The 22,101-nt window shown below is 44.3% G+C and overlaps 1 protein-coding gene and 3 long non-coding RNA genes across 7 annotated transcripts in view; 3 read left to right on the top strand and 1 right to left on the bottom strand.

Moving 5' to 3' along the window:
- The window catches only part of AAMDC (adipogenesis associated Mth938 domain containing), a 69,183-nt gene that overhangs the window by 14,073 nt on the left and 33,009 nt on the right, over positions 1-22,101 (bottom strand). For 3 of the 4 annotated variants that reach the window (XM_065528771.1, XM_045371241.1, XM_005579175.3), the window contains 2 exons: positions 5,380-5,475; positions 2,483-2,662 (listed from right to left, as the gene is read on the bottom strand). In XM_065528771.1, coding sequence (XP_065384843.1) covers positions 2,522-2,662; positions 5,380-5,475 — 237 coding nt within the window. In that variant the 3' untranslated portion in view covers positions 2,483-2,521. Of the gene's footprint in view, positions 1-2,482; positions 2,663-5,379; positions 5,476-22,101 lie in introns of those variants that run through there. The other variant, XM_065528772.2, reaches the window with a different exon arrangement.
- LOC107127402 (uncharacterized) overlaps positions 648-22,101 on the top strand; it is a 32,684-nt gene continuing 11,230 nt past the window's right edge. The window contains exon 1 of the long non-coding RNA XR_012423558.1: positions 648-2,685. This is a non-coding gene — a long non-coding RNA (uncharacterized lncRNA). The remainder of the gene's footprint in view (positions 2,686-22,101) is intronic.
- On the top strand, positions 8,528-11,300 carry LOC141406930 (uncharacterized). The gene is made up of 2 exons (XR_010580939.2): positions 8,528-10,810; positions 11,214-11,300. It is a non-coding gene; the product is annotated as an uncharacterized lncRNA (long non-coding RNA).
- LOC141408495 (uncharacterized) lies at positions 11,818-12,909 on the top strand. The gene is made up of 2 exons (XR_012423557.1): positions 11,818-11,991; positions 12,356-12,909. It is a non-coding gene; the product is annotated as an uncharacterized lncRNA (long non-coding RNA).

Below are 22,101 nucleotides of genomic sequence, written 5' to 3'. Positions count from 1 at the left end.
CTTAAAAGTTTAATAATGTCACTGACAGATACTTCTGTCTCTAAGAAGTTTGCACTAAGTTCTCTTTAATTGGAGACAACTCACTTAGGAACAATGATTACACCCACACTGAATTCAACACCCATTGGAGCTGTCTCACTTTACATTTGACAAAAAAAAAAAAAAAAAAAAAAGACTGCATCACTAGAGAAAACAGTCTGAATTTTATCAAACATCCCTCTTAGCTATACAGAGGGCTGGCTTTATGAGCCGAGGGAACAGATCTAGAAGGATCTGCCATCTGACAAGTGAAAGGGCTGTGGAAAGGGCACCAAGCAGATCCTTCTAAGACTTCAGTGCTTGGTGTCGGGTCTGTGAAGCACTCACTCCCGTCTGCTTCTAGGGAGCAAGGAGGTGTATGCCATAAAATGATCAAGACACAGTGCTGGGTTCTAATCCTATGTCTGCCACTTACTTGGTGAACTTGGAAAAAAATAAATCCCTTCACTTTCCATACTGTTTCAGCTTTTCTTGCCAAGCCACATCTTAAGTTGCTGTCCAGTCTATGGATTGGTCCCTGTAGGTAAGAAGCCTAACTATATAGTCAGGTGGCAGGATCATGTGAAGCAGAAATCATCTTTCCACTGCTGCTGCTCCAATGATGGCGGGGTGAAGCGATTTTATTTAGTTATGGCTGTGATAAATACCATACCTAGTAAATGTCTAGTTAAAAGAGCTGCCAAGTAAATGTTTTTTCAGTGAATTAATGAACCTTCCATTTTTTAAGACTCAGCTTAAATGTCATCTCCTTAGTGATGTCTTCCTTAATTTTCCTTCCATCCTAGTAGGATAAATTAGTCTTTTCTTTGTGCCACCACTGGACGTAGTAACTATTATAATATTAGCATTGTATCATTATTGTTTACTTGTCTTTCTCTCATACAACATAATTCCTAAGGGCAGGAATTGTAACATTCATCCTTATTCCCCCAGGGCCCAACAATAACTGGTCATAAGAAAATTAGTAATAGGCTGTCCGCAAATGGATATGAAAGAGGATTACTGAATAAATGAGTGAGATAGTTCCTTTGGGCTCCAACATTCTATGACTCTTTGAAATAATAAGCTGCTATATTAAGACATAAAATGAAACTAGTTGGCTTTACACAGTATCCCCATTAGTAGAAAGAAAAGGACAACAGTGGTTTAATGTATTGAGTCCTTACTAAATGCCATGCAGTGAGTTAATACTTTCTATGAATTGCCTCATTTAATACCTACAGTGACTCCAGGTACTGATAATGTTATCCTGATCTTACATATGAGAACAGTGAAACTAAGCAATTAGACAAATGCCCAATCAGTGAGTGGCAGTGAGCTGCAGTTCAAAGTTAAGGCTATTTGACACCAAAGCCCATAGTTCTTTAAAAAGAAAGAAAAATTAAAAATAAGGTGATGCTGATAACTTGTAATTCTCTCAGTCTATTCTAAGGCTTCACAAAGGCCATCTGGGTATTTAGTAGAACAAAGACTATCTGAGCCAGTAGGAACCTTTAAAGGGCATCTAGTCCAGCACAAACATTTTACAGTTGAATTTTTTTTTTTTTAAACAGTCTCTCACTGTCACCCAGGCTGGAGTGCAGTCGTGCCATCTCGGCTCACCACAACCTATTCCTCCCAGGTTCAAGTGATCCTCCTGCTGCCTTAGCCTCCCAAGTAGCTGGAACTACAGGCTCGTGACACCACGCCCAGCTAATTTTTGTAGTTTTTTTTTTTTTGAGACGGAGTCTCGCTCTGTCGCCCAGGCTGGAGTGCAGTGGCGTGATCTCGGCTCACTGCAAGCTCCGCCCCCCAGGTTCACGCCATTCTCCTGCCTCAGCCTCCCGTGTAGCTGGGACTACAGGCACCTGCCACCACGCCCGGCTAATTTTTTGTATTTTTAGTAGAGACGGGGTTTCACCGTGTTAGCCAGGACGGTCTCAATCTCCTGACCGCGTGATCCGCCCGTCTTGGCCTCCCAAAGTGCTGGGGCTACAGGCCTGAGCCACTGCGCCCGGCTAATTTTTGTAGTTTTAATAGAGATGTGTTTCACCACGTTAGCTAGGCTGGGGTTGAACTCCTGACCTCAAGTGATCCGCCCACCTCAGCCTCCCAAAGTGTTTGGATTAGAGGTGTGAGCCATGGCACCTGGCCTATAGTTGAAATTCGAAGTCCAGAGAGAATGATCTGGCTCCAGTCTCAGGGTTGGTTAGTAGAACAGCCTGTCTAGAACCCAACTCCCAGGGCATACTTCTACTGTTCCTGTTACTCAAATGTTCCCTCAGTTCATTCACTACATTATTAAACTTCTGTCTCCTCTTTTTTTTCTTTTAACACCCTCAAGGACAGGGACCTTGTCTTGGTCATCCCTGCATCCCAAGAGCCTAGCACAGCCTGGCATGAGCAGGTGTCCAAAAATGCTTAGGGGAGGCTGGTTTGGAGAATGGTGAGTGACAGTCACAGGCAGAGGTACTTAGTGATTTATTCTCCTCTCAAGGCTCCATCAGCAGGTGGAATGGAAGACACCTCCCACCCTGACCCCTTGGGCAACCAAGGCGTTATACTCCTTCACTGCCTGCTCTGTCTGGAGGACCCGCACATCAATGCCATGTTTCTTGAGGTACTCCACAGTTGATGAAGGCACCTGGGAAGGTGGAAAAGAGATGAGTAAGTAGGGGGAAAGGTCCCCCAGGGTTTCCTTTACTGCCATGAGGCAGGTGTACTCTACAGAATTAGACGTTGACAATCGCCACTTCACGATCACTCAGTGTATCACCAGTTCAAAATTTGGCAGGGAGCCCCAATGAGTCAAAAAGCCCTCTTTGACAGAGGTATCATAATACCCAAGCATAATACCCAAGCATAAAGCTCAAGTGAAATGGAAATGAAAGAACATGGAATTTGCAGTTAGCCTTGGATTTATATCTTTACTAGCACTGTAACCTTGGGTAAGTAAATTAAGTTATCTGAGTCTTTGTTTTCATGTCTGTAAATTAGGGATATTAACACCTAGCTCCCAGGGTTGGTATGACAACTAGCTGAGCTAAGGGTATGTGAAACATCTACCTTGGTGTGCAAGCTCCATAAATGTTAAATGTTTGAGGTAGTCTAAACTGAGTCTAAATGTCTTCTTTGCCACATACTAAGAAATGTTAGGCTAGCTCTTTAAAGTCTCCCAGCCCCAATTTCTTCACTTGTAAAATAGGTATAATAGTGCTTACATCACAGGGTTGGTGTGAGGATGAAATTGACTCACGTATGTACACTGCAGCTCAAAAGTCTTCTCAGAAAGGCCTTTCTTGCTCACCCCATAGTAGCCCCGCATAAGTCACCATTTTCTTCACTGTTTATTATTATCTGAAGTTGTCTAGGTTTTTATTATCCATGAGGGGCATGAACCTTGTTTGTCTTGTTTATCACACCATCCCCAGTGCCTAGAATAGTGTTTTACCCATAGAAAATGCTTAATAAATATTTGTAAATGAATTTATATAAAAGATGTTCTTAATAGTGACACCTATTATTAGATTATATTTTCTCAACTCTGGCTTGTCCTGAATATTTTTTAAAAATAGATTTTAATTAGACTCTGCCTCAGAAAGAACTCAAGTGAAATATTTTTTAATATGCCCTATATTTTGTATATATTTGAGATTTATAAAAGTAGCCTATCAGCTGGCCGGGCGCGGTGGCTCAAGCCTGTAATCCCAGCACTTTGGGAGGCTGAGACGGGCGGATCACGAGGTCAGGAGATCGAGACCATCCTGGCTAACACGGTGAAACCCCGTCTCTACTAAAAAATACAAAAAACTAGCCGGGCACGGTGGCGGGCGCCTGTAGTCCCAACTACTCGGGAGGCTGAGGCAGGAGAATGGCGTGAACCCGGGAGGCGGAGCTTGCAGTGAGCTGAGATCCGGCCACTGCACTCCAGCCTGGGCGGCAGAGCGAGACTCCGTCTCAAAAAAATAAAAATAAATAAATAAATTAAAAAAAAAAAAAAAAAAAAAAAAGTAGCCTATCAGATAGGAATTATTGTATTGGCGAAAAAAAAAAAAAACTAGTTTAAATTTTTAAAATATAAATAGGCTGGGCATGGTGGCTCAAGCCTTTAATTCCAGCACTTCAGGAGGCCGAGGTAGGAGGATTGCTTGAGCCCTACTGATGAAAGTGCCCTATATACATAAAGCCCTAGATATAAGGGGCACCTTCATCAGTAGGGAACAGGACTGTAGGACATCTATAAAGGAAAGAATAAGGTAGGCCTCTATGTGGAAGACTATACAAAATATAGTAATATAAGTGGGGGAAAAAGTTACAGAATACATATTTATGTAAAATGGTTATAAGTATATAAACGTATATCTATATGTGTAAGTGTGTATATATTTGCAGATGCATTCAGAGAAGACTGGAGAAATATACACCAAATGTGAAGACGGGGAAGGGAATATCTCACCTTTTTACTTCTACATTTCTGCATTGGATTTTTAAATATTTTGCAATGAGCATGTATTATTTCTGTAAGAAAATTAAAAAATAAGCCAGGTGCGGTGGCTCACACCTGTAATCCCAGCACTTTGGGAGGCTGAGACAGGTGGATCACAAGGTCAGGAGATCAAGACCATCCTGGCTAACACAGTGAAACCCCATCTCTACTAAAACTAAAAAAAATTAACCGGGCGTGGTGGCAGGGGCCTGTAGTCCCAGCTACTCGGGAGGCTGAGGCAGGAGAATGGGGTGAACCTGGGAGGCAGAGCTTACAGTGAGCCAAGATGGCACCACTGCACTCAGCCTGGGTGACAGAGCAAGACTCCATCTCAAAAAAAAAAAAAGAAAAAAAAAAGAAAATTAAAAAATAGGCCAGGCGTGGTAGCTCACATTTGTAATCCTAGCACTTTGGGAGGCCAAGGCGGGAGATCATTTGAGTTCAGGAGCTCAAGACCAGCCTGGGCAACAATAGTGAGACTCCATCTATATTTTTTAAAAAGGAAAAATAAAATTACATTTTTTTCTGAAGAGGGGAAAAACATAAATGTGTCCAAGAAAAGAAAAATTAGAAGTACTATAAAATATACTATGAGGATAGAAAGTATTATTAAAATGTAAAGAACCAAATAGTGATCCTTGTAGAACTTGAGAGATTGTGAGAAATAGTTGAAATGACACTGTCTCAGGGTTAGGTAGACTGGAGAGCCCAACGCTGATGAGGCAGAGGAATGTATGCAGCCATTGCTATCCTGGGTCAGCAAAACAAGGGTACATGATATATAAAGATGACCTCTCAAGAAGGACAAATCTGTAAGACAAAGGTCCAAGAGATCCCCACCTGTCCTCAGAAATGCTGTGCACACCAACACCTACCTTCAAGGCCTCACTCATCCCTCGGCCAATCACAAGAGTCTGTACACCCTTCTCAACAACTTCCTTCACATCTGCAGGCTGCACACCAGGAGAATGCTGGATGTGGAAAGAGAAAGTAGACAGTTACCTGCTCTCAATCTTTCATTGCAATAGGCATTCTCGTGGGATTCATTCATTCAAGAAATGTCTACTGAGGTTCACTTTGTGCCAAGCATCACTCATAGGCTCTTTAAGGCACTTAGGGAGGCTGACGAGGCAGGATCCCTTGAATCTAGGAGTTCAAGACCAGCCTGGGCAATATAGGGAGACCCTGTCTCTACAAAAAATAAAAAATTAGCTGGGTATGGTGACTTAGGCCTGTAGTCCCAGCTACTCAGGAGAGCTGAGTTGGGAGGATTGCTTGAACCTGGGAGGTCAAGGCTGCAGTGAGCCATGACTGCACCACTGCACTCCATCCTGGGCAACAGAGTGAGACCCTGTCTAAAAAAAAAAAAAAAAAAAAGAAAAAGAAAAAAGAGATAAATCAAGGAAATCAGGGAAAGAAGGCATTCCAAGTACAGGAAAAAGCATTTAAAAAGGCTCAGGACCTTTTGGCTGGAACAACCATCTTCCAGTAATTTGCCAAAATGACAAATACAAAGGGAAAGAGGAGATGCCCCCAATATATGTCCTCTAGGCCTTTTAGAAAATATGGAGTTGTTCCTTTGGCCAATGGTACGTGTGAATCTATAAGACAGGTGATATTGTAGACATCAAGGGAATGGGTATACTGTTCAAAAAGGAATGTCCCACAAATGTTACCATGGCAAAACTGGAAGAATCTACACTATTACCCAACATGCTGTTGGCATTGTTGTAAACAAGTAAGTTACGGGCCATTTTCTTGCCACGAGAATTAATGTGCCTATTGAGCACATTAAGCACTCTAAGAGCCAATATAGCTTCCTGAAATGCATGAAGGAAAATGTTCAGTAAAAGAAGGAAGCCAGAGAGAAAGGTACCTGGGTTCAAATGAAACACCAGCCTGCCCTGCCCAGAGAAGCACACTGTGTAAGAACCAATGGGAAGAAGCCTGAGTTGCTGGAGCCTATTCTCTGTGAATTCATGCCATAATTTGTGTAAAAAAAAAAAAAAAAAAAAAAAACCTCTGGACTGTACATTTAAAAAAAAAAAAAAAGTGGCCAGGTATGGTGGCTCATGCCTGTAATCCTAACACTTTGGGAGGGTGAGGTGGGCAGACCACCTGAGGTCTGTAGTTTGAGAACAGCCTGGTCAATATGGCGAAACCCCGTCTCAACTAAAAATACAAAAATTAGCTGGGCGTGGTGGCACGTGCCTGCAGTCCCAGCTACTTGGGAGGCTGAGGCAGGAGAATCACTTGAACCTGGGAGGCAGAGGTTGCAGTGAGCTGAGATCACACCATTGCACTCCAGCCTAGGCAACAAGACCGATACTTCATCTCAAAAAAAAAAGCAGCCAGGCACGGTGGCTCATGCCTGTAATCCCAGCACTTTGGAAGGCCGAGGTGGGCGGATCACAAGGTCAGGAGATCGAGACCATCCTGGCGAACATGGTGAAACCCTGTCTCTACTAAAAATACAAAAAATTAGCCGGGCGTGGTAGCGGGCACCTGTAGTCCCAGCTACTTGGGAGGCTGAGACAGGAAAATGGTGTGAATCCAGGAGATGGAGCTTGCAGTGAGCTGAGATCTTGCCACTGCACTCCAGCCTGGGCAACAGAGTGAGACTCTGTCTCAAAAAAAAAAAAAAAGGCTCAGAGGAAAGAAAAAGACTAGAAGAACAGTTAATTCAGTACAACTTGTATGCAGAGTGACAGCTGAGGTGGGAAAAGAAAGCACTTGCATAGCATGCTAAAATTTTGACTTTAGAAAAATTTCCTAAGAATCTCTATATTGTTACTTTTTTCTGAACTTCCTAACCTTCCCAGCTAACTCCAGGAAACTTCTTTTTATGCTTTTAAATCTACCTATCACTCTGAAAAGTCTTCCCAGTCTTCCAGGCACATTTAAGGTGAAGTGTTTAATAAAGATGAATTGAGCATTAAAGGAAGGTGGCTTCTTGAACTACCTCTACGTCAGCAGAGGGGATATGGGAGTTAGAGTTTGGGAACTACCAGCCCAACCAACCGGTCTCCGCCTGGTAGGCATCTGCACAAGGACAATGCTTTTAGCACTGAAGCTCTCAGAGACAAAGCATTCCTTTCCTGACCCATATACCTCTATCCTTTCATTCATTCATCTGGCATTTACTGAGAACTTAACTCTGTGCCGTGTCTCAATAGAAATACTGAGATGAACCAAATGTTCCATGGAGTTTCATTCAGGTAAGGTTAGTGAAAATGTGCAAATATTTATAGTAAGATGAGAAGAAATGGAGTTGAGGATCTCAGAAGACAGAGTGAATAAACCCAAATGGGAAACTGTCATCGAAGACAATGCTGTTTTAACTGGGTCTCGAAGTATGAACATGAATAGGCCTTGAAGCAGTGGTTGTAGAAGGCGTACATTCTAATGGTAGTGATGGTATAGGAAAAGAGCTGTTGAAATTCTCAAAGAGATAACAAATGGGCCAAAGAAGGGTTTTCCAGTTCAGGAAGATGAGGCGTCATGGAGATAGGACTAAAATTTATATATTTATGAAAGGTATGGGGACCAGGCGCAGTGGCTCACGCCTGTAATCCCAGCACTTTGGGAGGCCAAGGAGGGCGGATTACCTGAGGTCAGGAGTTCAAGACCAGCCTGGCTAACATGGTGAAACCCTGTCTCTACTAAAAATACAAAAATTAGCCAGATGTGGTGGTGTGTGCCTGTAATTCCAGCTACTCAGGAGGCTGAGGCAGGAGAATTGCTTGAACCCGGAAGGTGGAGGTTGCAGTGAGCTGAGATCGTGCCACTGCATTCCAGCTGGGCGACAAGAGCGAAACTCTGTCTCAAAAAAAAAAAAAAAAAAAAAAAAAAAAACGTATGGGGAGGATGAATATGAGTTTTCATTAAATCCTGTAATAATAATATCTTACATATTTACATGTGCAGTTTTATTTATTTAATTTTTTTTTTAGATGGAGTCTCGCTTTCTCACCCAGAGCTCACATTCTAGTAAAATGAAACAAGGCCACTGACTGCTGGAAATCCAAGTGTAAGGTCATAGGAGACTGCAGACCCATAATCCTCTGGAGATTAGACTAGAGACAGCCACAGCCCATTGGAGTGGCTGGATCAATGGAACTCAAGTGATGAATTGGGCTGCTGCTGCTTTACTGAAGGCTCACAGTGTCATGTACAAAGCAATGAAAGATAACTGCAAAGGCCTGTGGATCCAAGCATTGGCAGTGATTACTCACAATTTTGTGCAGAGGCCTGGGATTGGAGCATGAGACTGTTAATGAGGCATCCTCAACCTGCCACTAGCAATTCCTGTACTGTTTCCAATCCCTCAGGGCAAATGAGTAGGCTCTTGTTCCTACTGAGTGTCTGATTCTGTTCCTCTACTTTAAGAGGCTTTCTGTCACACGACCTAAGGTGGTAAAAGCTTACTGTTTTTTCTGTGGGAGAAGCTATTAATTATGGAAAAATGTCCAGCTAATATCCATTATGCCGGCTAAGCAACAAGATGGCATCCTATCTGTCTTGAACGTTTCTCCCTATTTCATGTTAACTTTAAAAAGAAAACATTCCTAAACTACACTTCCAAAGAAGTATTTCCTTCTGCCAAAATTAGGTGAGCACAAATGGGTAGTAGCAATGCTATCATCTTGCTGTATTGCTGATAAAAGCAGATTCTGTGAGTGAAGGTTAAAGGATCTCTGGAATCTATCCCCTGTGGACGCTGCCTGAGTCACATTGTCATTATTGCTTGTCTGAATTAACAGGCTCTTAAATAATCTTGCTGCCTCTGCCAGGGCAGAGGCCTGTTTTTGTGCTACAGGCCTCTCTGGCAGTCTATTGAGGCCGATGGTCCCCTTCTCAGACTAATGTTTTAGAATATACAAAAGAAGATGTGTAAGATTATAGAGGAAACATTTCTTACAAGTGGAATTATCAAAATATTAACAAACTTTTGGTCTAGTATTATATGTTTCTTTATTAGTTTAGGACAATGGAAATCTTTTCCAAAAGTCTGCTAGCCAAGTTACCCTCCCATCTCATAATGGCAGATGACTAGTTTTTCTTTCAAAATCTATTCTGCCTATTTTCTGGGGCACATAGCTGATAAGCTAGACACTCCATTTTCTGTCCTTCTTGCAGTTAAGTGTGGTCATATGACTGTGCTGTCACTAATATAAAATTCAATGGAATGTGAGCAGAAGAAACGATTTCATATCTAGGTTTGGCATGAGCTTTTCTTCTCTTTCCTCTTCCTTGCAAGCTAGAGCCCTGCCATGCCTACAACTGGTTCCTACAATTCAAATGTTCTAGGAGATGGTAGAGCAATAAAAAGGAAAAAACCAAGGTCCCTAAATGAGCCTGTGCTATTCACATCTCTCTCACCCCACCAAAAGTTTGGACTGGCCACAATAATTTATCAGAGAAAGACACTTCCATCTTCTTTATGCTACTGAATTTTGAGACTTCTATTACAACACTTTGGCCTTCACACTAAGTAATCACGCTAAGTAATCCATTACTAAACTAAACCATGACTAGTTAGGCAAATCATGAGCTGTAGAATAAATATTGGGGACTCAACCACATTAGACACTATGTCTAATTTGCAAAATATATATAAAGGAGCCATATTATAGGGGCCTTTACCTTTTGGGGATTCAGCTATATGGTCCAGAGAAGGAGAGAGTAAGAACTATGGAAATAGAGTAATTCAGTCATTCTTTTTTGTTTTTGAGACAGGGGCTCACTCTCTGTCACTGAGGCTGGAGGGCAGTGGTGCCATCAGGGCTCACTGCAGCCTCAACCTCCCAGGCTCAAGTGATCCTCCCACCTCAGCCTCCCAAGTAGCTGGGAATACAGATGCATGCCCCCGTGCCTGGCTAGTTGTTTAACTTTCTGTAGCAACGCGGTCTTTCTCTATTGCCCAGGCTTGTCTTGAACTCCTAGGCTCAAGCAATCCTCCTATCTTGGCCTCCCAACATGTTGAGATTACAGGTGTGAGCCACTGTGCCTGGCAATTCAGTCATTCCATTCAAGGAACATATGCCCTGGATTGTACATGAGATAGCAGACAAGTATCTACTATTCCTTCTATGTCAATTTCATAGTTGCTGCTTCCAATATGAACCTTTGACTCACTGAGTGTATTTCTAGTGTTTAGAACTACAGTATGCATTTTTTCATATAATATACACCCTAAATGCAAGGCAACTAATTAATCTGGTTCTCAATCAAGAATAACCACTATGTTCTTTTTTATATTTTTTATTTGTTTAGATGGAGTCTCGCTCTGTTGCCCAGGCTGGAGTGCAGTGGCTTGATCTCGGCTCACTGCAACCTCCGCCTTCCAGGTTCAAGCGATTCTCCCTGCCTCAGCCTCCCGAGTAGCTGGGATTACAGGCGTGTGCCACCACGCCTGACTAATTTTTGTATCTTCAATAGAGACGGGCCCAAGAATAATCATTATGTTCTAACATTAAAGGGATCATCTTGGCCAGGAGCGGTGGCTCATGCCTGTAATCCCAACATTTTGGGAGGCCAAGGTGGGCGTATCACCTGAAGTCAGGAGTTCAAGACCAGCCTGGCAAACATGGTGAAACTCCACATCTACTAAAAATACCAAAATTAGCTGGGCGTGGTAGCAGGCACCTGTAATCCCAGCTACTCGAGAGGCTGAGGCAGGAGAATTGCTTGAACGTGGGAGGCAGAGGTTGCAGTGAGCCAAAATTGTGCCACTGACCTCCAGCCTGGGCGACAAGAGTGAAACTGTTGCATTAAAAAAAAAAAAAAAAAAAAATCATCTTAAAGGATTTGAACTATTTGCAAATTTTACCATAATTGCCAACTTTAAAATATAATCCCTTAGTAAGATTCAAGTCCACCATATTAGCTGCAATAATAAGAGTTATAGGGGTAGGCAGAGGGGCTCACACCTGTAATCTCAGTGCTTTGAGGGGCTGAGGCAGGAGGGTCACTTGAGGCCAGGAGTTTGAGACCAGCCTGAGCAACATAGTGAGAGTTTGTCTCTATAAAAAAATCAGTCAGGTGTGGTGGCTCATGCCTACAATCCCAGCACTTTGGGAGGCCAAGAGTGGGTGGATCTCTTGAGGCCAGGAGTTCAAGATCATCCTGGCCAACATAGCGAAACCCTGTCTCTACTAAAATTACAAAAATTAGCCAGGCGTAGTGGCACATGCCTGTAATCCCAGCTACTCAGGAGGCTGAGGCACAAGAATTGGTTAAACACAGACTACCCTCTTTGGGTCCCCTCCCTTTGTATGGGAGCTCTGTTTTCACTCTATTAAATCTTGCAGCTGCACTCTTCCATGTCCACCACTGCTGTTTGCCGCCGTCACAGACCTGCCGCTGACTTCCATCCCTCTGGATCCAGCAGGGTGTCCGCTGTGCTCCTGATCCAGCGAGGTGCCCATTGCCGCTCCCGATCGGGCTAAAGGCTTGCCATTGTTCCTGCACGACTAAGTGCCCAGGTTCGTCCTAATTGAGCTGAACACTAGTCACTGGGTTCCACGGTTCTCTTCTGTGACCCATGGCTTCTAATAGAGCTATAACACTCACAGCATGGCCCAAGATTCCATTCCTTGGAATCTGTGAGGCCAAGAACCCCAGGTCAGAGAACACAAGGCTTGCCACCATCTTGGAAGCAGCCCACCGCCATCTTGGGAGCTCTGGGAGCAAGGGCCCCCCAGTAACATTTGGCGACCATGAAGGGACCTCCAAAGCAATGGGAAACGTTCCCCGTAAGGCAAAAACGCCCCTAAGATATATTCTGGAGAATTGGGACCAATTTGACTCTCAGACACTAAGAAAGAAATGATTTATATTTTTCTGCAGTACCGCCTGGCCACGATACCGTCTTCAAGGGGGAGAAACCTGGCCTCCTGAAGGAAGTATAAATTATAACACCATCTTACACCTAGACCTCTTTCGTAGAAAAGAAGGCAAATGGAGTGAAGTGCCACATGTACAAACTTTCTTTTCATTAAGAGACAACTTGCAATTATGTAAAAAGTGTGATTTATACCCTATAGGAAGCCCTTAGAGTCTACCTCCCTACCTGGTGTCCCCCCAACTCCTTCCCCAACTAATAAGGAATCCCCTTCAACCCAAATGGTCCAAAAGGAGATAGACAAAGGGATAAACAATGAACCAAAGAGTGCCAATATTCCCCAATTATGCCCCCTCCAAGCAGTGGGAGGAGGAGAATTCGGCCCAGCCAGAGTGCACGTACCTTTTTCTCTCTCAGATTTGAAGCAAATTAAAATAGACCTAGGTAAATTCTCAGATAACCGTGATGGCCATATTGATGTTTTACAAGGGTTAGGACAATCCTTTGATCTGACATGGAGAGATATAATGTTACTGCTAAATCAGACACTAACCCCAAATGAGAGAAGTGCTGCCATAACTGTAGCCTGAGAGTTTGGTGATCTCTGGTATCTCAGTCAGGTCAATGATAGGATGACAACAGAGGAAAGAGAACGATTCCCCACAGGCCAGCAGGCAGTTCCCAGTGTAGACCCTCACTGGGACACAGAAGCAGAACACGGAGCTTGGTGCTGCAGACATTCGCTAACTTTCGTGCTAGAAGGACTAAGGAAAACTAGGAAGAAGCCTGTGAATTATTCAATGATGTCCACTATAACACAGGGAAGGGAAGAAAATCCTACTGCCTTTCTGGAGAGACTAAGGGAGGCATTGAGAAAGCATACCTCTCTGTCACCTGACTCTATTGAAGGCCAACTAATCTTAAAGGATAGGTTTATCACTCAGTCAGCTGCAGACATTAGAAAAAACTTCAAAAAACTTAGAAACCCTATTGAACTTGGCAACCTCGGTTTCTTATAATAGAGATCAGGAGGAGCAAGCAGAACTGGATAAACGGGATGAAAAAAAAGGCCACTGCTTTAGTCATGGCCCTCAGGCAAGCAGACTTTGGAGGCTCTGGAACACAGAAAGCCTAGGGAAATTGAATGCCTAATAGGGCTTGCTTCCAGTGCAGTCTACAAGGACACTTTATAAAAGATTGTCCACATAGAAATAAGCTGCCCCCTCGTCCATGCCCCTTATGTCAAGGGAATCACTGGAAGGCCCACTGCCCCAGGGGACGAAGGTCCTCTGAGTCAGAAGCCACTAACCAGATGATCCAGCAGGACTGAGGGTGCCCAGGGCAAGTGCCAGCCCATGCCATCACCCTCACGGAACCCCAGGTATGCTTAACCATTGAGGGCCAGGAGGTTAACTGTCTCCTGGACACTGGTGCGGACTTCTCAGTCTTACTCTCCTGTCCCAGACAACTGTCCTCCAGATCTGTCACTATCTGAGGGGTCCTAGGACAGCCAGTCACTAGATACTTCTCCCAGCCACTAAGTTGTGACTGGAGAACTTTACTCTTTTCACATGCTTTTCTAATTATGCCTGAAAGCCCCACTCCCTTGTTAGGGAGAGACATTCTAGCAAAAGCAGGGGCCATTATACACCTAAACATAGGAAAAGGAACACCCGTTTGTTGTCCCCTGCTTGAGGAAGGAATTAATCCTGAAGTCTGGGCAACAGAAGGACACTATGGATGAGCAAAAAATGCCCATCCTGTTCAAATTAAACTAAAGGATTCTGCCTCCTTTCCCTACCAAAGGCAGTACCCCCTTAGACCCGAGGCCCAACAAGGACTCAAAAAAATTGTTAAGGACTTAAAGCCCAAGGCCTAGTAAAACCATGCAATAGCCCCTGCAATACTCCAATTTTAGGAGTACAGAAACCCAACAGACAGTGGAGGTTAGTGCAAGATCTCAGGATTATCAGTGAGGTCATTGTCCCTCTATACCCAGCTGTACCTAACCCTTATACTCTGCTTTCCCAAATACCAGAGGAAGCAGAGTGGTTTACAGTCCTGGACCTAAAGGATGCCTTTTTCTGCATCCCTGTATATCCTGACTCTCAATTCTTGTTTGCCTTTGAAGATCCTTTGAACTCAACGTCTCAACTCACCTGGACTGTTTTACCCCAAGGGTTCAGTGGTAGCCCCCATCTATTTGTCCAGGCATTAGCCCAAGACTTGAGCCAGTTCTCACACCTGGACACTCTTATCCTTCAGTATGTGGATGATTTACTTTTAGCTGCCCGTTCAGAAACCTTGTGCCATCAAGCCACCCAAGCACTCTTAAATTTCCTCGCTACCTGTGGCTACAAGGTTTCCAAACCAAAGGCTCAGCTCTGCTCACAGCAGCCTAAATACTTAGGGCTAAAATTATCCAAAGGCACCAGGGCCCTCAGTGAGGAATGTATCCAGCCTATACCGGCTTATCCTCATCCCAAAACCCTAAAACAACTAAGTGGGCTCCTTGGATAATAGGCTTCTGCCAAATATGGATTCCCAGGTATGGTGAAATAGCCAGACCATTATATACATTAATTAAAGAAACTCAGAAAGCCAATACCCATTTAGTAAGATGGACACCTGAAGCAGAAGCGGCTTTCCAGGCCCTAAAGAAGGCCCTAACCCAAGCCCCAGTGTTAAGCTTGCCAACGGGGCAAGACTTCGTATATGTCATGGAAAAAACAGGAATAGCTCTAGGAGTCCTTACACAGGTCCGAGGGATGAGCTTGCAACCCATGGCATACCTGAGTAAGGAAATTGATGTAGTGGCAAAGGGTTGGCCTCATTGTTTACGGGTAGTGGCAGCAGTAGCAGTTTTAGTATCTGAAGCATTTAAAATAATACAGGGAAGATATCTTACTGTGTGGACATCTCATGATGTGAACGGCATACTCACTGCTAAAGGAGACTTGTGGCTGTCAGACAACCGTTTACTTAAATATCAGGCTGTATTACTTGAAGGGCCAGTGCTGTGACTGCGCACTTGTGCAACTCTTAACCCCGCCACATTTCTTCCAGACGAAGAAAAGATAGAACATAACTGTCATCAAGTAATTGCTCAAACCTACGCCACTCAAGGGGACCTTTTAGAGGTTCCCTTGATTGATCCCGACGTCAACTTGTATACTGATGGAAGTTCCTTTGTAGAAAAAGGACTTCGAAAAGCGGGTATGCAGTGGTCAGTGATAATGGAATACTTGAAAGTAACCCCTCACTCCAGGAACTAGTGCTCAGCTGGCAGAACTAATAGCCCTCATTTGGGCACTAGAATTAGGAGAAGGAAAAAGGGTAAATATATATACAGACTCTTAAGTATGCTTACCTAGTCCTCCATGCCCATGCAGCAATATGGAGGGAAAGGGAATTCCTAACTTCCGAGGGAACACCAATCAAACATCAGGAAACCATTAGGATATTATTATTGGCTGTACAGAAACCTAAAGAGGTGGCAATCTTACACTGCCAGGGTCATCAGAAAGGAAAGGAAAGGGAAATAGAAGTGCCAAGCGGATATTGAAGCCAAAAGAGCTGCAAGGCAGGACCCTCCATCAGAAATGCTTATAGAAAGACCCCTAGTATGGGGTAATCCCCTCTGGGAAACCAAGCCCCATTACTCAAAAGAAGAAATAGAATGGGGAACCTCACAAGAACATAGTTTCCTCCCCCCAGGATGGCTAGCCACCGAAGAAGGAAAAATACGTTTGCTTGCAGCTAACCAATGGAAATTACTTAAAACCCTTCACCAAACCTTTCACTTAGGCATTGATAACACCCATCAGATGGCCAAATCATTATTTACTGGACCAGGCCTTTTCAAAACTATCAAGCAGATAGTCAGGGCCTGTAAAGTGTGCCAAAGAAATAATCCCCTGCACTGCAGGCCATACATTTCAATCCCTATATCTTTAACCTCCTTGTTAAGTTTGTCTTTTCCAGAATCAAAGCTGTAAAATTACAATTGGTTCTTCAAATGGAGCCCCAGATGCAGTCTATGACTAAGACCTACCATGGACCCCTGGACTGGCCTGCTAGCCCATGCTCTGATGTTAATGACATTGAAGTGAAGACACCCCTCCCAAGGAAATCTCAACTGCACAACCCCTACTACACCCCAATTCAGCAGGAAGCAGTTAGAGCGGTTGTCGGCCAACCTCCCCAACAGCACTTGGGTTTTCCTGTTGAGAGGGGGGACTGAGAGACAGGACTAGCTGGATTTTCTGGGCCGACTAAGAATCCCTAAACCTAGCTGGGAAGGTGACCGCATCCACCTTTAAACACAGGGCTTGCAATTTAGCTCACACCCAACCAATCAGGTAGTAAACAGAGCTCACTAAAATGCTAATTAGGCAAAAACAGGAGGTAAAGAAACAGCCAATCATCTATCGCCTAAGAGCACAGCAGGAGGGACAATGATCAGGATATAAACCCAGGCATTCAAGCCGGCAATGGCAACCCTCTTTGGGTCCCCTCCCTTTGTATGGGAGCTCTGTTTTCACTTTATTAAATCTTAAAACTGTGAAAAAAAAAAAAAAAAAAAAAAGAATTGCTTAAACGCAGGAGGCGGAGGTTGCAGTGAGCTGAGGTTGCACAACTGCACTCCAGCCTGGGTGATGGAGCAAGAGTCTGTCTCAAAAAAAAAAAAACCAAAAACAAAAACCATATATATATACACACACACACACACACACACATATATATGTACACACACATATATACACATACATATATACACATATATGTATATATGTGTGTGCACCTATACACATATATGTATGTGTACATGTATACATATATGTGTATATATACACATATACATATATACACATATATACATACACATATACACACATATGTATACATATACACATATATGTGTATATGTGTATGTATATATATGTGTGTACATATATGTATGTGTATATATATACACACATGCCAGGCATGGTGGCACACAATTGTAGTCTCAGCTGCTCAGGAGGCTGACATGACAGGATTGCTCGAGTCCAGGAGTTTGAGGTTATAGTGATATATGATCATACCACTGTACGCCAGCCTGGGTCACCCTGTGAGGGACAGTATTAGGACAAATACCTAATGCAAGTGGGGTTTAACACCTAGATGATGGCTGGGCACAGTGACTCACGCCTGTAGTCCCAGCACTTTGGGGGCCAAGGCGGGCGGATTACAAGGTTGGGAATTCAAGACCAGCCTGGCCAATACTGTCCAGTGAAACCCTGTCTCTACTAAAAATACAAAAATTAGCTGGGCATGGTGGCGCCCGCCTGCAGTCCCAGCTGCTTGGGAGGCTGAGGCAGGAGAATCACTTGAACCCAGGAGGTGAAGGCTGCAGTAAGCCAAGATTGCGCCAGTGCCCTCCAGCCTGGGTGACAGAGTGAGACTCTGTCTCAGAAAAAACAAACAAACAACAACAATAATAACAACAAAACCTAGTTGACGGGTTGATAGGTGCAGCAAACCATCATGGCACATGTATACCTGTGTAACAAACCTGCATGTTCAGCACATGCAAAACTTAAATAAAATAAATAAATAAATAAAACAAAATAATCAGAGTCATAGGATCCAAGGATTGGATGGACCTTAAATATCAATCTAGCCTCAACCAATTATATGACTTTAGAGCTTCCTATAAAAATAAATATTTATAGATATTGGTGACCAACTGAAGAGCTCTTCCCATGATTCTACTCCTGCTTTTTTTCCTACACTTCTACATCTAGACATATGTTTTTTCTGCCAGTAAGCTAGTTACCGTTGTTTACCTGGGAAACTTCTCCTTCAAGAGTCAGGTCAAAGATTCCACTTTCGGCTGGGCTTGATGGCTCACGCCTGCAATCCCAGCACTTTGGGAGGCAGAGGCAGGCGGATCACGAAGTCAGGAGACAGAGACTATCCTGGCTAACACAGTGAAACCCTGTCTCTACTAAAAATACAAAAAATCAGCTGGGTGTGGTGGCAGGCGTCTGTAGTCCTAGCTACTCAGGAGGCTGAGGCAGGAGAATGGCATGAACCTGGGAGTCGGAGCTTGCAGTGAGCCGAGACTGCGCCACTGCACTCCAGCCTGGGCGACAGAGCAAGACTCCCTCTCAAAAAAAAAAAAAAAAAAAAAAAAAAGAAGATCCCACTTTCTGTGAGGAATCCCTCTAAGTCATCTAGGCAGTCTTAGGTATTCCTTCCTCTCATTACCATTATACCTCTCTTGATTCATTTACTGTGGCACTCATTACAATTACCTTTTTGCTTCATTCCTCTGTAGAGCTGCTTGAAGAAACAGGTGATTTATCTTAAAGACAATGCCAGTAAGCAAACCCTACATATCTTTTAATGTTGGGTGACGATATATGCACTATTACTTCATAGTGAATTAATGATGCTTCACATCCAAATTCATTTGGATGCTAGAATGTTTGAGCTTAAATGAAGGATTCTCACATGCTCTGAGAAATCACCAGTCTGTCCTTTCATTCTTGGGAGCTTCCACCTTGTATTCTGTTTTCAACTTTGACTTCAGTAAAGAAAGAAATATGGAATACTGACATGGTTTGGATTTGTGTCCCTGCCCAAATCTCATGTCTAATTGTAATCCCCAATGTTGGAGAAGGGGACTGGTAGGAGGTGAATGGATCATGGAGCCAGTATCCCCCTTGCTGTTCTCATGATATTGAGTAAGAGCTGGTTGTTTAAAGTGTATAGCACCTCTCCGCTTGCTCTTTTCCTCTTGCTCCAGCCATGTAAGATGTGCCAGCTTCCTCTTCACCTTCTACCATGATAGTAAGTTTCCTGAGGCCTCCCCAGCTATGTGTCCTATACAGCCTGTGGAACTGTGAGCCAATTAAAACTCTTTTCTCTAGAAAGTAACCAGTCTCAGGTAGCTCTTTATAGCAATGCAAGAAGAGACTAGAAACAGAAAATTGGTACCAGGAAGAGGGTATTGCTACAAAGATACCTGAAAATGTGGAAGCAGCTATGGAACTACATAATGAGCAGAGGGTGGAATAGTTTGAAGGGCTCAGAAGAAGAAAGGAAGATGAGGGCAAATTTGGAAATTCCCAGAGACATGTTGAATGGTTGTGACCAAAATGCTGATTGTGATATGGACAGTGAAGTCCAGGCTGAGAAGGTATTGGAGATGAGGAACTTATTGGGAACTAGCGTAAAGGTTACTTGTGCTATGCTTTAGCAAACAGACTGGAGGCATCGTGCCCCTGCCCTAGAGATCTGTAGAACTTTGAACTTGAGAGTGATGATTTAGGGTATCTGGTGGGAGATGTTTCTTTTCTTTTCTTCTTTTTTTTTTTTTTTTTTTTTTTTGAGACAGGGTGTCACTCTGTCACCCAGGCTGGAGTGCAATGGGGCAATCTCATCTCACTGCAACTCTGCCTCCTGGGCTCAAGGAATCCCCCTACCTCAACCTCACAAGTAGCTGGGATTATAGGTGCACACCACCACACACAGCTAATTTTCTGTGTTTTTGGTAGAGCCAACGTTTTGCCATGTTGCCCAGGCTAGTCTTTTTTTTTTTTTTCTTTTTTGAGACGGAGTCTCGCTCTGTCACCCAGGCTGGAGTGCAGTGGCCGGATCTCAGCTCACTGCAAGCTCCGCCTCCCGGGTTCACGCCATTCTCCGGCCTCAGCCTCCCGAGTAGCTGGGACTACAGGCGCCCGCCACCTCGCCCGGCTAGTTTTTTTTGTATTTCTTAATAGAGACGGGGTTTCACCGTGTTAGCCAGGATGGTCTCGATCTCGTGATCCGCCCGTCTCGGCTTCCCAAAGTGCTGGGATTACAGGCTTGAGCCACCGCGCCCGGCCGTCCAGGCTAGTCTTGAACTCCTGAGCTTAAGCAATCTGCTCACCTTGGCCCACCTCATAACCTCAGCCTCCCAAAGTGCTGGGATTACATGGATGAGCCACTGCACTTCGCTGGTGGAAGAAATTTCTAAGCAGCAAAACACTCAAGACAAGGTCTGGCTGCTTCTAGCAGCCTATGCTCATATTCTTGAGAAAAAAAAAAAAAAAGACATAAAACTGGCACTTACATTTAAAAAGGAAGCAGAGTATAAAGGTTTGAAAAATTTGCAGCTTGGTCATGTGGCATAAAAGAAAAAAAAAGGCCGGGTGTGGTAGCTCACACCTGTAATCCTAGCACTTTGGGAGGCCGAGATGGGTGGATCACGAGGTCAGGAGATTGAGACCATCCTGGCTAACACGGTGACACCCTGTCTCTACTAAAAATAAAAAATAAAAAAAAAATTAGCCAGGTGTGGTGGCAGGCACCTGTAGTCCCAGCTACTCAGGAGGCTGAGGCAGGAGAATGGCGTGAACCCAGGAGGTGGAGCTTGCAGTGAGCTGAGATTGCGCCACTGCACTCCAGCCTGGGCAACACAGCAAGACCCTGTCTCAAAAAAAAAAAAAAGAAAAAAAAAAAATTTCAAGGGAGGAATTTAAGCCAGCTGCAGAAATTTGCATATGTAAAGAGGAGCCAAATATTCATAACCAAGATAATGGTGAAAATTCCTGGAAGGAATTTCAGAGACCTTCACAGTAGCTCCTCCCATCACAGGCCTGGAGACCTAGGAGGAAATAATGGTTTTGTGGGACAGGTACAAGGCCTCAGTGCTCTGTGCAGCCTCGGGTCATGGCACCCTGCATCATGGCCACTCCAGCTCTAGCCACGGTTAAAAGGGGCCAAGGTACAGATCAGGCTGATGCTTCAGAGGGTGCAAGCCATAGGCCTTGGTGGCTTCCATGAGGTGTTAAGCCGGTGGGTGCACAGAGTGTGACAGTTGAGGCTTGGGAGCCTCTACCTAGTTTTCAGAGGATGTATGGAAATGCCTGATGTCCAGGCAGAAGTCTGCTGGGGGTACGTAGCCCTCATGGAAAACCTCTACAATGGCAGTATGGAGGGCAAATGTGGGGTTGGAGCCCCTACGCAGAGTCCCCACTGGGACACTGGTTAATGGAGGTGTGAGAAGATGGCCACCATCCTCCAGACATGAGAATGGTAGATCCACCAATGGCTTGCACCATGCACCTGGCAAAACCGCAGGTACTCAATGCCAGCCCATGAAAGCAGCCACAGGGGTTGCACCCTGCAGAGCTACAGAGGCAGAGCTGCCCAAAGCCTTGGGAACCCATTCCTTGCATCAATGTTACCTGGATGTGAGACATGGAGACAAAGGATATTATTTGGGAGTTTTAAGATTTAATTACTGCCCTGCTGGGTTTCAGACTTGCATGGACCTGTAGCTTCTTTGTTTTGACTGATTTCTCCGTTTTGGAAGGGAAATATTTAGCCAATGCCTATAACCCCATTGTATCTTGGAAGTAACTAACTGTTTTTGATCTTATAGGTTCATAGGCAGAAGAGACTTGCCTTGTCTTAGATGAGACTTTGGACCGTGGACTTTTCAGTTAATGCTGGAATGTGTTAAGAATTTGGGGGATTGCGCCGGGCGCGGTGGCTCACGCCTGTAATCCCAGCACTTTGGGAGGCCGAGGCAGGTGGATCACGAGGTCAGGAGATCGAGACCATCCTGGCTAACACGGTGAAACCCCGTCTCTACTAAAAATGCAAAAAATTAGCCGGGCGAGGCGGCGGGTGCCTGTAGTCCCAGCTACTCGGGAGGCTGAGGCAGGAGAATGGCGTGAACCCGGGAGGCGGAGCTTGCAGTGAGCCGAGATCG

The sequence above is a fragment of the Macaca fascicularis genome, chromosome 14 (genome assembly GCF_037993035.2).
Source record: "Macaca fascicularis isolate 582-1 chromosome 14, T2T-MFA8v1.1".
Taxonomy (NCBI): domain Eukaryota; kingdom Metazoa; phylum Chordata; class Mammalia; order Primates; family Cercopithecidae; genus Macaca; species Macaca fascicularis.
Note: the sequence above shows the minus strand (reverse complement) of the source record. Positions and strands in the feature narration are given on the sequence as shown.